The sequence below is a fragment of the Silene latifolia genome, chromosome 8 (assembly GCF_048544455.1).
Source record: "Silene latifolia isolate original U9 population chromosome 8, ASM4854445v1, whole genome shotgun sequence".
In the NCBI taxonomy this organism is placed as follows: Eukaryota; Viridiplantae; Streptophyta; class Magnoliopsida; order Caryophyllales; family Caryophyllaceae; genus Silene; species Silene latifolia.
The window spans coordinates 68,707,220-68,723,770 of NC_133533.1; the positions used below are offsets into that span (position 1 = coordinate 68,707,220).

The 16,551-nt window shown below is 36.6% G+C and overlaps 2 protein-coding genes across 6 annotated transcripts; both read left to right on the forward strand.

Annotated features, from left to right (window-relative positions):
- The first annotated feature begins 942 nt into the window (after nucleotides 1-942).
- Nucleotides 943-5,446, forward strand: LOC141596919 (protein DETOXIFICATION 54-like). Its single transcript, XM_074417192.1, has 3 exons — nucleotides 943-1,247; nucleotides 1,792-2,721; nucleotides 4,725-5,446. The coding sequence occupies exons 1-3, from the start codon at nucleotides 1,194-1,196 to the stop codon at nucleotides 5,310-5,312; spliced, it is 1,572 nt and encodes a 523-aa protein (XP_074273293.1). The 5' UTR covers nucleotides 943-1,193; the 3' UTR covers nucleotides 5,313-5,446.
- An 819-nt stretch (nucleotides 5,447-6,265) lies between these two features.
- On the forward strand, nucleotides 6,266-15,028 carry LOC141596920 (protein PSK SIMULATOR 1-like). Of its 5 annotated transcripts, none has more exons than XM_074417195.1 (13): nucleotides 6,266-6,582; nucleotides 7,153-7,747; nucleotides 8,949-9,274; nucleotides 9,583-9,675; nucleotides 9,760-9,850; nucleotides 10,639-10,732; nucleotides 11,307-11,404; nucleotides 12,301-12,370; nucleotides 12,727-12,830; nucleotides 13,268-13,384; nucleotides 13,472-13,548; nucleotides 13,649-13,693; nucleotides 14,147-15,028. In XM_074417195.1, the coding sequence occupies exons 2-13, from the start codon at nucleotides 7,421-7,423 to the stop codon at nucleotides 14,667-14,669; spliced, it is 1,965 nt and encodes a 654-aa protein (XP_074273296.1). In that variant the 5' UTR covers nucleotides 6,266-6,582; nucleotides 7,153-7,420; the 3' UTR covers nucleotides 14,670-15,028. The 5 variants fall into 5 exon arrangements, with proteins under 5 accessions (XP_074273296.1, XP_074273294.1, XP_074273298.1 ...); XM_074417193.1 differs by having other exon boundaries at nucleotides 6,280-6,582; nucleotides 14,129-15,028; XM_074417197.1 differs by having other exon boundaries at nucleotides 6,280-6,582; nucleotides 14,215-15,028.
- Nucleotides 15,029-16,551: the final 1,523 nt, after the last annotated feature.

Below are 16,551 nucleotides of genomic sequence, written 5' to 3' on the forward strand. Positions count from 1 at the left end.
GAAGCTCAAGAACTCACTCTTCATAGTTGGGGGAGTTGGAACAAGTTTCTTTTTTTTTTAAAACTGTAGAAGATTATTATTCTTAGTAAAGCGGTAGAAATTAATGGAGAATTGAAATAGGGAGAAGAAGGAGATGGAGAAGTAAAGAGTAAGGACGCAGGGAAATTAATGGCGGGTGAAGAGGAAAAAGTAAGAAGTCAGGGGAGAATGAAAGGTAAGAAGGTGAATATGGGACCCACAGCTATGTTACCCTTTACATTACCCCCTGTCACCTGTTAAAAATTACATATAAATATTAGAATTGTCCCACATCAGAAAAAAAATCCAATTTTTGTGAATATATTACTTATAAATAGTAGAATTGTCCCACATCGAAAGATTAGTATAAGGTGGGGTGATTATATGATTATAAATAAGAGTTAACCCCCGTATATATTAATCTTTTTTTTTTTGAAAGAGATATTTTAATAATATGTAAACAAATTATTAGACATATAATGTAAACATTAGACGCTTATAACGTTTTTTTTTTTGCATTATAAATAAGCTAATTACCCCGTTGCAACGCACGGGCATTCAAACTAGTTTTACAATATATTGAGGTAAATAGCATATTATAAAACAACATATTAACCCCAAATAACATGCTGTTTATCAAATACTAAAATTAGCATATGTTATAAATGCGAATTTGTGAATGAGAATTAGTGTAACCATTTAGGCAATAATACACTTGTATTTAAACCGATTAAATTAGTCGCTATGCCGTTTTACGATGCCCTTAGTTCGCCAATAATTTTCCTGAGCGACTGAAAATCTGAGGTAGGCCAGAGTGTCCCTCCAAGAGGTCACTTGACTAATAGCCGCCTTTCATAATGCCCCTACTCTCTTCTTCACTTCTTTTTAATTTAAAAAAGAGTCTCACACAAATTCCTAATTCTTACATTTAATAACAAACTATTCTAACCTCCACCTTTATTACTCAGTTAATAGACACACTCACACACACCCTTTCACTTCTGACTTCTTCCCTCCATTTTGACCCTTCATTTTCTTCCTTCTCTCCATTTTCACTCCTCTAAATATCTCAACCAACACCCTTACTTCACTATATAAATCTGCTCCATACTTTACTTGTACTTGCACCACTACTTGCATAACTAAACTTTTCGAAGTACATAAGAGAAGTAATAATGTCAGAAAAAGACCTTGATTTCTCTTCTCACAAACACCCTTCTCCCTCTCAGGTACGCTACTCGCTACCATCGTCTTTCTTCTATTAGAGGCACTCGGGTAATGTTGTTATTTCTCGGGTTTTAATCTTGTACAATACATTATGCATGAATTTCAAAAGTTATCATCTTTTACTTTTTTATTTTTTGCCTTCAACTAAACGCTTGCTTCCCCCCTGTTCAAGAACTCGGTTGAAATTTCGTGAAAACGGGTTCCAGTGACCAATCGATACTCACATGCGATTATTTCGGTTTCTTGGAGCAAAAAGTAAGAAAATTTAACGAAACTAAAAAAATATTGAAAATTATAGTCCGTAACTAGAATATTTACATTTTTAGTCATTTTCAGTATTAGAAGTTGTAAATACGGTCAACCAGGATTCAAAACCCATCAACATTATTTTCTTTTGGCAGCGACACTGTCAAAATTACATCTGCATTATCCCTAATTCCCTATAGGTTCAAAACCGTCAACATCGAAAATAACCCTAAAAAGCTCCCACCTTTATAACATTTTTAACCTCCAACAAAAAATAACATCCCCTGTTTTTTCTTGCAGATAATAGAAGAAGTGAAGGAGCTATGGAGCATGGCATTCCCAATTACCGCAATGAACTGCTTAGTCTACATAAGAGCAGTAGTTTCAGTACTCTTCTTAGGGAGATTAGGAAGTTTGGAACTTGCAGGTGGGGCCCTTTCAATAGGGTTTACTAACATCACTGGTTATTCTGTTCTGGTAGGGTTAGCATCAGGGTTAGAACCCGTGTGCTCGCAAGCGTATGGTTCGCAAAATTGGGATCTTTTATCGCTTTCTCTTCGTCGTATGATCTTCATATTGTTTCTTGCAATCATACCCATAAGTTTTTTGTGGGTTAATCTTGGACCTATTATGGTTTTCTTGGGTCAAGATCTTGAGGTTACATCAATGGCTGCCATTTATTGTATTTACTCTTTGCCTGATTTGGTTACTAACACAATATTGCAACCTTTGAGGGTTTATCTTAGGTCACAAGGGGTGACTAAACCTCAAATGTGGTGTACTTTGATTGCTGTGCTTTTTCATGTGCCAATGAATTATTGGGTTGTGATTGTGTTGGGTTGGGGTGTTAAAGGCGTTGCGATTTCTTCCGTTGTTACGAACTTGAATATGGCAGTTATGATGGCAGGTTATGTTTATTTCAAGGAGAGGAAGAGGGATATTAGTTGGAGTCTTGGTGATAATCATGGTGTTGGTGGTAAGGGTAAGGTCGGATTAAGGTGGTTGTCTTTGGAGATGAAAGGAGTTGAGGGTATTGGGCCATTGTTAAGGTTGGCTGTACCGAGTTGTCTTGGGATTTGCTTGGAGTGGTGGTGGTATGAAATTGTTACCGTTCTTTCGGGGTACTTGGATGATCCTAAGGTTGCTGTTGCTGCTACTGGGATTTTGATTCAAACAACTAGTCTTATGTACACTGTTCCTATGGCCTTGGCTGGTTGTGTCTCTGCAAGGGTAAGTCATGTTTTTCCTATTGATTTCTTTTTTTAATTTCTTTCCTTGTTTATCTTATGTCTGTTGATAATTTGATATGAATGTGTAGTTGTGTACCAATATAATTGTGGAGTGTTGCAATTTTGATTCCGGTAGTTCTCGAGGATCATCAATTTGACTTTACGAGCTAGGATAGCTCACATTTTCGACTATAAAGATACAATGAATTCGTTAATTTGGTCTACATTAAGCGAATGTGCTTTGTGTACACACTACACACAGTTATTGGGCTTGTTCTCTAAATACTTTAAATATTGTGATTGTATGGCACAGGTACAATCAATCCATTTTTTCGTGTCAGATTCTGACCTTATGATATTCGCCATTCGATCAATGATTTGAGACATGGCTTTATGGAGAGTGTTATAATAATTAGTAAAGTTTGACAATGTGAATCTCAAACTAGGAAATTAGTATTGTTTATAGACAAATGCAAAGAACAATATAGGGTAGAAAAGGATGGATGGTTGGTTTATATTCTAATTCTTTTTAATTTGACACCATCTGAACAAATAGTTTTCCTCCATCTTGCTATGGAATATAGCTTGTTCATTTGACAATATATATTTTTTCTTGGTTAGAATATAAACTATGAAGATGACAATGACGGACTTGCAGTTGATTGTATTACTCATCGTGTCATTTGATCACTTAACTAGTTTACTTTACTGCTCAAACGAATGTCAAGATCGGATCTTTGCTAATGAAAGTTTCATGACTCAATAAATAATTAAGATTTGAGGAATAAAGCAGAAGTTGGATAATGGGAGCAAGTGAAAGGTAGAATAATAATTCATGCTTAGGATCTAGTTAGTTTAGCATGCATTGTTGCAATGCAACTTTTGGGAACAGTAAGCCACAAACTAAGGTACTATAACCAATATTAATTGCACATTGTTGCTTTATGTTGTGTGTGCTTTCTTATGTGTTAGGCTTATGGCAGTACTAAATAGGAAAAAATAGTGATAGGGTTATGGACCATCTTATGTAACAAAGAAGTGGACATATCAAGAATGTTGTCCAATCCCCACATGAAGACACTAAATTAGGGAAGAAAGATGTATCTTGTTTATTCTATCCATGTTAAAGTGCATACACTTAGATATAAGTTTGCATCACCAATGTGATTGACAAAACTAGTTGAGAATTGTAGGCCAAGTACTTTTATCTCTTTTTTTAGTATGAAATCTCCATTATTTATGTATGTTGTCACCAAAACATTCAACTAAAATTAATAACAAGTGGTCTAAATCATCTGCTTTTGTCATGTGCATTACTGTATTTTATTTGATGGAAGGCTCATTTATGGCTACTCGAGTTGTAACTTGGGTGATGTTAGGCTTTTGTTCTGAGTATTTGTATTATAGGAGTCTTTTTTTGGGTCGTGATATTGTTTACCTTTTTTTTATTCTTTGCCAGAGGTATTTTGGTATTTTAGTTAAAGGTAAACAAATGATGACGGGAGTACTGTTTCTCTATAAAACCAGTACACCACGAATCCACGATGAAAATAAATGAAAACGGTAGGCAATATTGTTATTATTTTGATGAAAGGATTAGTCAGTATTCAGTAAGCACTTCAAAATCTCTTACACTTCTGCTAAGGTTTAGTAGCCTCAGTGATAGTATCATCACACCACATCACGGCCGCTTTGTAAAGATTTTGAAGCGATATGACCAGTGTTGGTTGCATCTTGTTCCAAAGACTGAGCTTAGTCTGTAACAAATGTTCTTGGGACCATGGCTAAAATTAATATGAGTATTTAATACTATGCTAGTAGTAATTTATGCCTTTATGGTTTAACTTGTATAGAAAGTAAAACTAGTCCCCTGGAATCATAATATTTTTAAATTTCCTTATATTAACGTCGTACGAGGCTTTTTTTCGCCCTGTAAAATTTATTTCCTGGCTCTGCCATCCATTTTTGAAGGTATTTTATGCATGACACAGTAACTGGTTGCAGGTAGGCAATGAGCTAGGTGCAGGAAAGCCCTACAAAGCAAGGCTGGCAGCAATGGTAGCATTAAGTTGTGCATTTCTAATTGGAATCATGAATGTGATATGGACAGTAATCTTCAGACAAAAATGGGGTGAAATCTTTACACCTGACACAGCTGTGACTGGTTTAGTAGCTTCAGTGATGCCCATAATGGGCCTCTGTGAGCTAGGCAACTGTCCACAAACCACAGGCTGTGGCATCCTACGTGGCACGGCACGTCCTGCTGTTGGGGCTCGAATCAACCTAGGGTCATTCTATTTCGTGGGCACTCCAGTGGCTGTGGGACTGGCCTTCTGGTTTAAGGTCGGGTTTGGCGGGCTGTGGTATGGTCTACTGTCGGCCCAAGTGGCCTGTGCAGTGTGGGTATTGTATGCTGTATTGGGATGCACTGATTGGGAGGCTGAGTCCTTGAAGGCTCGGAAACTCGCTGGGGGTGTCGAGATGGGGAAATCATGTGTTAATAATTGTAATGGGGTAAATGAAGATGAAGAGAAAAGATTTTTGGAAATTGAGAAATTAGAGAGGGACAATATGAACAATCTCTTGTCATAATGTTTTAAAAAATAAATCTTGTAAAAGTTATTTTGGTGCCGAGTTTATGATTTTGAGGTGTTTTTCCTCAATGTATTTTGATTTCTGCACATTACATTGGCCAAGTTCATTTGCATGTTTGTTGTGTTTTTCAAGATGGTGTCTATGTTTTACTGATGAAAACTAATCTTATGCATAAATTGGAATGGAAAGATGAACGTCTAGGGTACAATGTCAAGCCTTGCTATGTGAATTGAATAAATTTTCTTGAACTTTTGGTTTGGAGAAGAGGCATATAAACCTTCTAAATCATTTCGGGATTTTGGATATCTGGATTTTTTTATTTTTTTTTTGGCAGCTGGATATCTGGAATTATGTTTCTTCTTTTCCATAAAAGATTTTAAGTGTAATGTAACTTAATCGTTAGACGATGGATACGCCTAGTATATCTTTGTACTCCATAATAACTAAAGTAATACATAGTACAATTAATTTGATCTATTACAATTTTTGATATATCACCTGATACTAGCTCATAAGATCTTTTTACGAGTATCCAAAATCTTAAAATCTTGTCATGTTCTTTTAGCCTCGTGATATGTCGTTAATCTCAATACCTCATTTCAAAAGTCAGCTACAATTCTTCTTCTAGAAGGGTATATAAAATTAACAGAAAAACTCTTCCTAATGAGTTTTAACACTCTTGCATTCGCAAGCCGCAAACACAAAACCTTTGGCGGTTAATCTAAGTGTTCATGAGTGCATGAATCTATACTTCTACATTAACACGTTTGGCTTGTAACTGTCACGAGCTTGTGACGTCTTACAATCTTCTTTCATTCTTTAATATTTTTTAAATCAGACATGAAATATCACAAGCGTATCACCGTCGTGAACTAGTGGTTCTAATTATTCAACGCCTGGTAACAACTAACAAGTAACAATACTCGAGTCAAATTGATGACATTTTTTTGGGTGTTTGACTCTCTCTCTTTCCCAGTCTCTCTTATAGGCTTATGTAGCAAGTACAAAGTTGCTCCTACACTCCTCATTCTTAATCAAAGTTAAATTCTTTTCACTGTTTACCATAATCTTCAACTTCATCCCTAATAATCATCATTATCTACCTATCAAAACTAATTAACCAATGATTTCATTGTTTTTGTCTCCCATTTCAAAGTCCTAGTATAATCTTTCTAAAAAAATCCAGTATTCCCAAATCTTCCCTTGCTCATTTTAATTCCATTCACCAATTTGTTTAACTTCTTTATACTTACTTCTTTTCTTCTGGGTATGTTATATATCTATCCTATTTTGTTCATGTAATAATTATTGGCATTGTTAATCTACCCATTTCTGCTACTTGTATCCGACTTGGGTTTGTGCTTAATACTTGCAATTTTCACTTTTGCTTAGATTAGATGACAAGTGTTTATGTTTCTTATTACTTTGAATGATTCGGTGTGCGATTCTTCCATGACGGTTCTGAAGGATGATTCATGTCAGCCGACTCCAAATCCTTTGGGGTCAAGGCTCTATGTTATTGTTGTATTTTGTCACCTTTTTTAGTACTAATCTGTTAGGTTTCTCTCCTGTTTCTGAAAGTATTAATTTTTGGTTAATCTACCCAATTTTGCTGCATTTTGCACTTGGGTTTGTGGGAGATTCTTACAAGTTTTAATTTTGCTTTGATGGGTTTTTTGGTAATTAACTTTTTGTTTTGTGTGTTTATTTTTGTCACTTCTGAATCATTGTCTCATTGGAGGAGTTTCTTCAAATGTTATTTTGTCTCGATTAGAGGTTATTTCGTACTAATCTGATAGTTGAATTAATGTGTATTGTTTCCCCCCTCTATTTACAGCTTTGAAACTAGAATTTCTGTGGGTGATAAAAAATGGGATTCAGTGAGACTGATGGAATACAAGTAAAACCCTGGTTGAAGTATTTGTTGTAATAGACTCCGTAACTGAGACCCGGAGTAGGTTTAGTGATTAATAGAGGATTTTGTGCCGTAACTTTTCACTAGGCTTCTTTTTGCTTCAGACATTGCGATATTGGGAAGGTTTTACACAAGGGATTATGTATATCAACTGAAGTGTGAAATAATTTCCACCGTGTGAATAACTGTAATGGGTGGATTTTGTTCAAGGAGTGCCACTGTTGACGATGTTCCTAGTAGTCGTTATTCACAAAGTAATGGCCATAGTGATTGTGGTGCTGGATTGTTTCCGGGGTTCAATGCATTTCAAACGAATGGGATCTCAGAGTTGACTCTACCAAGTGGTGAAGAATATGTGGATAAGCCGCTAGGGCTGCCTTCTTCGTTAACTGAGTTAGGTGCCAATACTGTGGATGCCGATGTGCTCTCATATGGAAAGGCTCTGGATGATAATTATGATGGAATTCCGCAAATGTCTAGGGTCTTTTCGCAAAAATCGAGGTCAACAAAGTCAAAGGTAAGGGTATATTATATTTTGCCTATGTTCAAACTTCTTGACATAATCTTTTCCACTGTGCTGTTTTATTTGTAGAATTAGTGCCGTTATATGATACGAGTAGAAGTTTGTTTTTGTTTTGTACATGTTGACTGGCTGTTATTTCACGAAATAAGTGCGTCTTTGCTGAATCACTATGTCTTTCAAGACTTGGCTACAAGTGTCGGACCCGAGATGGTTTCGACTATTACACGTCGCACGGTATCGAGTCGTGGACATGTCTATGTTGTGAAGAAATTTCATATTTTTGGACTAAAATGAAGTGTCGGACTGTTATGTTAGAAGATCGGAGTGTTGAACACATGACACACAGCCAAAGTGAAATGCCAAAGTAACGTAGTTGAATTGTCACTCCACCGTGTGAGATGTGGAATGAGAATCGTATTTGCAACTCCGGTTATCCTATAGCATAATATGTTGCTCAGACTCGTTTACAAGTATCCGACACGGGTGCCTGTCCAAGTGTCGGACTCGGTAATTTTTATGAAAAATATGCATATTTTGGCCTAAAATGACGTGTCGAAGTGTCATATCCTTGTCCGAGTGTCCAGTGTCGGACACAGGTATGTGGGAGAATCAGAAGAGTCGAAGTAACATATAGATAGCATTATAGCAAGCATAGCTGCTTGGATGATGGGTATGTAGAGAAGGAAATAAGAAATCTGTTTTCTGTATGTTTACTCTTGGTTACTTTGTATTAGGTATCTAAGGACGTTCATGTACCACAAGAAGATTTTTAGACTCTACAATCTTGCAGGCACACAAATATGACATGAAATATACTACCGTTCCACATTCAGTCGTTAGCTGCTTTTGCATACTTCGAGTTAGACATAATTGCGAGGCCATCAGCTTCCTCATATATAGTCTAGTAGTTGATAACAAGCAGTCTCTCACTCTCTCCCTTTCCTTGGATGAGAAGTTTTATGAGAAATTAGATGTAATGTTTGGCTAAGGATGATTATCTCTTTCTTGTTTCCTTCAACTTCTACGATGTTTCATTTTTGCTGCTGTCCATCTATGGTTGATCCTTTGACGTAGGTTCTTTATGAAGCATATGTGTTAGTATTCTGATTCTCTGAAGAACTAGCTAGTGGTTTCGTTTATTTTATTTAATATTTTAAATAAATGTCAGGGTCATTCTTTTGTCCATTATGAGCAGGTCTCAGAGGTGAGTTTCCTTTTGAATAAAGCTGGATCTGCTGGCTTTGACAAGGCTGTGGAAGTCTTAGACACGCTCGGTAGTAGCATGACAAGCTTGAACCATAGTGGTAGTTTTGTCTCTGGTGTGACAACAAAAGGGAATAAAATTTCTATATTGGCTTTTGAGGTTGCCAACACTGTCATGAAGGGTGCAAACCTTATGCAGTCTGTTTCCGAGGATAACATCAGACATCTCAAGGAGGTGGTACTTCGGTCAGAAGGCGTGCAAAGTTTGGTATCCAAAGATATAGATGAGCTCAATAGGATTGCTGCAGCTGACAAGAGGTATATGTTGGAGGAATGTCATAATTATACTCCCTCTGTTCCCGCCAATGTATTATACTATTATTTTTGTTTTTGGTTTGGCTTGTAATATAATGCAATTGGGTTAAAGAGCTATAAACTCAGTCTCCACCACACAAAATATGCCTAAAATGGTAATGTAAACTATTAGCTGGAACAGAACACACTGGAACATGTAAAAAGTACTGGCAAGGATAGTGGGAATACATGTTTTTACTAGTCAGTACATTATTGATGAACTTACCTCTGAAAAGTAATGTTTTTTTTTTGTTCTTTGGTGTATTTACCAGGGAAGAATTAAAGGTATTTTCAGGGGAAGTGGTTCGGTTCGGAAATTATTGCAAAGATCCTCAATATCATAATTTGGATCGCTATTTTGATAAGTAAGGCTAGTACCATGTGTTGTTTAGTCATCTGTACACGTCAATATATGAAAAGGTGATAATATACTCTTCTGTTCTTCTCAGACTGGCTTCCGAACTCACTCCTCAAAAACAGTTAAAAAAGGAAGCCAAGACAATAATGCAGCAACTTGTGGTGTTGGTTCAGTTCACTGCTGTGAGTATTACGTTGTTGTTCCTAGTTATTGTTTGTGTTAAGGAACCCATATATTGCCATGCAGTTCCCATGTGTGCTTTCACGCCTAATATGTTACATGTGGGTATATATACCATAGTTGTGTACTTATGGGACAGGGCACAGTCCTTAGCAGCTGTGTTTTCGTCTGTAATAGGGTGGGTGTAGGTATGGTACTACTGTAAGAGGGATCTTTCATTTTTTTTTTCCTTCGGGTGGGGGTTCCGTTGCCAATGGAATCACATTTTCATTAATTTTTTATTGTGATGGATAAAAGCACAATAAGCTCTAAACTAATGGTGCTTTCGTTTATTGTGAGATAGTAATCATTCGATTCAGTTCTCGATTATCGGTCATCCAGACATTCTCTCATTTTATGGATGCGTTTGGTGGCCCCCTCAGAGAATGGGGGTAATGTTGTTCTTGTCGGGGGAGGGTTTTAAATGATATACATATGAAAAAATCTACTATACCAATAAAATAATATCATTAGTACTTTATTAGTCATATATTGGATTTTGTATGGCTCTCTTTTGATGACTGTATGATGTTATGTAGGTGTTGAAGATGAGATACTAGCCCCTTTTGTAGTTTAAGAAGTTATAACCATAACTTCCGTTGAAAGAACGCTATATCCTGTAAATAAGCGCTTTATTACAGCTCCACCTAGAAGATGCTCCACTACTACTGTAAAATATGTGTGTTGTGTTATATTGTAACAAATTATGGATGTGCAACTTATAACATCAATATTGAAACCTCAAACCCAGGAGTTGTATCACGAGTTGCATGCTTTGGACAGAGTTGAACAAGACTATCGGCGAAAGCTACATGAGGATGACAACACTAGCACAGCTCAGAGAGGTATTCAGAGTTTCTGTTATGTGTTTCTAACCTTCTGTCAAGTCTGGCTGCATTGTACTTGTCTACCATTAACTTAAATGTTGAACCACCAATCATAAAATCCCTTATTAATTAAACAAAAAGGTTGACTCTTTTTTGTTGACCTCTTGATCTCATATCCATAACCCCTTCTAGCACGGGTGATTGGGCGGAATAATATGTGGTAGCTAGTTTCAAAGTATCCATTGCACTTGGACTTTGCTACTAGATTAAGTGAAGAGAATGTGGTGGAATTTCTATGTTTTCTGATTGCTATTTTTTTTTTTTTGTACCAACAATTGTTTTCTGATAATTTTCTGCCTGAATAAAAATTGTTTTTTTTTGCATTGTTTTGTCTCGACATTTTTTATTTATGGATCATCCAAAAGCAACCTGTGTGTTGGATCTATTGAGGAGTAAGGCACTAAGGCCGTGTATTTATGACCGTCTTACCGGACCATAGGTAGAAGCATTTTGAGGCATAGGGGTAATGCTATTATTTGCGTGTGAAAATTAGTAGTTATGACTTATGTTCCAACTTAATTGTGGCTTGCAGGAGACAGTTTGACGATTCTGAGAGCAGAACTGAAGAGTCAAAGAAAGCATGTTAGAAGCTTAAAAAAGAAATCACTTTGGTCAAGAATATTGGAAGAGGTTGGTAGTTCTAATATGTGATTTATACTTCAAAATGTTCCCTTTACTCAAACTTGACTTTGAATATAACAACAGTAGAGCCTTAATCCCAAATTTATTTTGGGTCGTTTGATATTAATCATCCTGTAAAGTGTAAACCATCAATGCAGGTTATATACGTAAAATACAATGTAGGTTTTTCTTTTTACTTTAATAGTGTTCTATCATTTGTGTAATAAGATAAATTGCTTCCGTAGTCAATCTCTCAAGACTCAAGCATGAATCCAGAGAGTTTTTTTTGAGATCTTAACACATTTCTTCAGCATTTGTTCACTCACTTGCTCCCATAGTTTTCGTATGACTCGTGAGTTTAATTCTGTGGTAGTTAGAACAATCTTGAACATCATTTTTTTTTTCTTATACAAAGGGATGCAACTACTTTTCTTTGACACTGTCATATATTGTTGCTTCTCCAAATCTTGTTCAAATTCATGAAACCCATTCAGTTCCTCTCTCCTTGAAACACCTCCAAACTTCGATAGACATTTTCGACGGTGGGGAAGGGGGATATGTGGTGGCGTGGATTTTTCGAGGGATGAGGTGGGCTTTGGGAGAGGGGTATAGTGTTTCAAGGGGTAGGGTCATATTTTTGACAGGTTGGTGGTGCGGTTAGTGGTGATGGGCTGATTTCTGGTTGGAAGGTGGTGCTTGGATTGGTTGAGTGAAATGAGGGCGGGAGGAGATGACGGTAGTGGTTCGATAAGGGTTAAGTTGGTAATTGTATTTGTGTAAAGTTTTCTAAAATGAAAACGTAAAGGATCATTGAACATGTCAAAAAGTAATGTGTATCGGACTAACAGAACACTTGAATAGGAGGGAATACTTGATACAGAGTAATTTGTTTTATGTACATGTAGGTAATGAAGAAGCTTGTAGACATAGTTCAATTTTTGCATTTGGAGATCTATGAAGCCTTTGGTAATGTTGGTATGCATTGGCAATTTTCCAGCTAAGCTATTTTTTTTTTCCAGTTTACATTTTTTTTAATGATGTTTGTATAGATCCGTCGTCGAAGTAGGATTCCTCTATTTCAAATCTTTGATTATTTGTCGTCTGGTTATTTCATTCACTTTGTATTTTCCTAACCATTTTTAGCTCAAAATTTCCATTATTGGTTACTCCCTCTCTCCCAATCATTTGTTTACCGTTGATTAAATTACCCTTCACAAATAATTTAAAAGATAAAAAAAGGTAAACAAATGAATGAGACAAAGGGAGTATTTTTTGGGTGAGTATTACTCCGCAACTCTTTAGTAACACCGAGTTTCATTATGGCCTTGCAGATAGCAATAATCCTGTGAAGTCATCTTCAAGCAATCATAATAAGTTGGGGTCAGCGGGCCTAGCCTTGCATTATGCCAACATTATTACTCAAATTGATACTCTTGTGAGTTTAACCTTCCGTTTTTTTCCTGAAGTTTTTAGTTTATTGTTTCTTAAATAGGAGCAAACAACATCAGAGCCTTAATCCCAAAATGATTTGAGGTGGGTCGACGTGAATCATCCTTTAGAACCGTCATTGAGTCATACACACCACAAAATGCAAAGAGATAGAAAGAGAAAAGTGAAAAGTGAAAAGTGAATGAGAGGTGAACCGAAATACAAAAGTCAAGCTCATGAAAATGGAGTAATACATATGCACCCCATTTGGAATGGCATATGCCTCTCTCGTTTCCCATACTTCCCTACAGTTGTTGGTCCTTAAAAAAGCATCTATAGGAAGACAACTGTATGAAGTATGAACCTAGAAAATTTAAGAATCTTCGGTATTTGGATGCCTTTGATGTAAGCTATTTTATTTTATTTTTGAAATTCTGTCCCCAGATGTCCCGGTCAATGTCCGTCCCACCGACCAGTAGAGATGCTTTATACCACGCACTTCCGCCTAATGTTAAATCAGCTTTAAGAGCTAAATTACAATCATTTCAGCTTCATCAGGAGGTATTGTTTATTTTTTTCTTTATAAAATTCACAATTGTTGTCCAGATTTTTCAATGATTCACATGTTTTCTTGATTACTTACGGCAGCTTACTATCCCACAAATAAAGGCTGAAATGGAAAAAACTTTGGACTGGCTTGTTCCGATTGCTACAAACACTACCAAGTAAGTCGCTAACCTGTTATATATAGGTTACTATATCTTTACAAAAAGATTGTATGCCGATCAACATCACACATTAATTTCAAACGTGGTACAAATGCAGAGCTCATCATGGATTCGGTTGGGTTGGCGAATGGGCAAATACAGGGTAAGTCGGTTGATATGTTTCTTTCTGTTGCTTACAATTGAAAATATAATCTAATAAAATCCCGAAACCTTTTGTTAGCTTATGGACGTCTGGGTATACGTAGGAACTTTCATAATAAGGATGTTTAAAAATTAGAGCGTGTTTTCTGAATTTTTAAAAACGTTTTTTTTTTTTTTGAAATTTCACAAACTCACCATTTTATCTTACAACCTTTGCTTTTATTGTAACATCCCAAAAATTTGACGATAACTAGTGCATGGTTTGGAGAACATGTTTGAATATAAAAAGCACTGGCGACCTAGCTCCCAAACGAACTCGCTCTAGTACACACGATCTGGTTCATGTTCTGGCTGACAGTCCTGAACCATGTATCAGTGACCATAACTTTATAACGAGATTGTATCATAAAAAAATTGTATACGGCCCATTTGACAGTTTACTCAACTTTCTCAGTGCGGATTTCAACCAGAAATCAGCAGGCCAAAGTGACTTACTGAGAATCGAGACATTATATCATGCAGACAAAGCCAAAACCGAGTCTTACATACTTGACCTAGTGGTGTGGCTTCACCATCTCGTCACCATTTCTCGAGTTACTCCACATTCTGGCACTCGATCTCCCATTAAGTCTCCAATAGGGTCATCAAACCAAAAGATCATCTATCCGTCCCCACAAAAGGCTGCCTGTTCATCCCCGACACTCACCATGGAAGACCGTCTCATGCTTAGCGATGTACCAACAAGGAAACTCACTCCCGGAATTAGTAAGAGCCAAGAATTCCAGACTTCCAAAAACCACCACTTGAGTAAGCATCATCGGTTGTGCAAGAGTATTAGCCATTCTCCCGTTCGAGAAAATAAGAGAGAATTGTATTGCACAATGCGTTCTTCATCGGTACCAATCTTTAACTTCGACATTGACCGGGCCAAAGCATTGGATGTTATTGATCGAGTTGACATTCTTGGGAGTTTGTGACTGGCCCTCTTTTTCTCTTTCGGCTTGCACCATCGACTCCAGGCTCAAACCTGGGAGAACCGGAAGATGGCCAAGCTGTCCTTATTGAGTTTTCGTATTGCTACATTCACAAGGCACTGTGATTAACTGATTACACCTTAAGACTAGGAGTCCAGCAGCCAGCTTTGTGCTGTGATCATATTCCTTTGAATTTGAAGCACCACGAGAAAACATTAGAGTTAAGGGTTGTATAGGATACTTCAGATATACTCATGAGAATAATATCATTTTTTTTCCAACGTGTTGTGTTAGACGTCTCTTGGTGTATATATTTGGTTGGATCATTTGGATGTAATTAAGCTACAGTTTTCGGTTTAAAATCGTTTAGTAGTGAACTAGTGATGTCTAGACTTGCCAAACGGGTCAGTTTGGCTAGGTTCGGTGCAGGCTGGTTAAGTTAGTTCCCGTGTGGATTAAATTGGGATTGTTTCGGGAATGTTATTTCGAGTCATTTCGGGTTACTAGAGTCGGGTTATATTCGGATATGTTATTAAATGAGATAAGTTAATTAATTTGACTGCAAAAGTATGTTCGGAGGCTTACGCATTCATAAATTAGGTTTGATGATTAAAATCTTTATTTTATTTTCGGTAATACTGAGTGTAATTTCAATTTCAATATTTATTTTAAGCTTTATATTGGTCAGTTTGAGTTATTTATGATTCGTTTGCTGTAGATTGGGTCATTTTGGGTCAGAACAATTACGAGTCATCAAAATCTGATCAAGTTGGGGTCATTCTGCAATTCCGGTCTCAAACCTACCTTATTGGGTCAGGTTAATCAAATTAGCTTGATTTTGCCAAGTGTTTATGACAAATCAATTACTCACGTTCAACTTACATAGATAAATCATTTAGTATGTTTTTGTAATCAAGTATTTTATGATATTTACATTCATGATTAGGGATATCATTGGGGCGGGACGGTGGTGGATATAGGCTCCCCCATAGCTGTACCCACCAAGAAAAACTTGTATCCATCCCCGCTCCCCCACCCGTGGCGGGTACAAGTTTCCAAAACCATCCCCGGTCCAACGGGCGAAAATATAAAACCGTACTCGCCCCGCTTACCCATTAACCCGCTACACTATAATTTTATTCGATAAATTTTTTCGCAAAAGTTGATTTTATCACTATTAATTTCCATTTGTTTTTTGAATTTATCTTTATAATTTTAGTTTTTCACCAAACAAGTTAGTAAGAAAATTTATAAAATTGCTATTATTAACGTTATATCTTAATTATAACTAAATAAGATTTAAAAAATTGTCATAATCGTATTAATTTTTTTTAATGATTGGCGGGTATGAGGTGGGTAAGATGCAAAATCCATCCCCGCCCCATTACCCGTGGCGGGTACAATTTTCGTACCCGCCCCACCACCCGCCAAAGCTCTACCTATCCCCATCCCAACAGCGGCGGGTGCGGGGCGGTACCCACTTGTACCCGCCTCGCTGACATCCCTATTCATGATCTAGCAATACACACTTAAAGAAGAACGTTGACACGTTGTAGACTTGTAGGACTTAAGAACAATCATACACTAGGCTATGCACCTCATTTAATGTTATAGCGATTAAAGTAACAATTTATTTTTCTTTTCTTTTGTATAAAATGTTAACATATTACAAGTACTATCACAAATTCTCATTTTAAGACTAGTATAGTACTATATATCACTGGATGTCTCAGGAAAAAAAAAAACATTCCACAATCTGTTTGGTAAACAGCAGATTAATTTCAGCATAAGCAAATTGCAAAAGCAGATTATAAATGACAGATTTTATCAGAAGGTTTGACTAGCATATTATAATTAGCAGAATTAATTTGAGTGTTTGGTAATT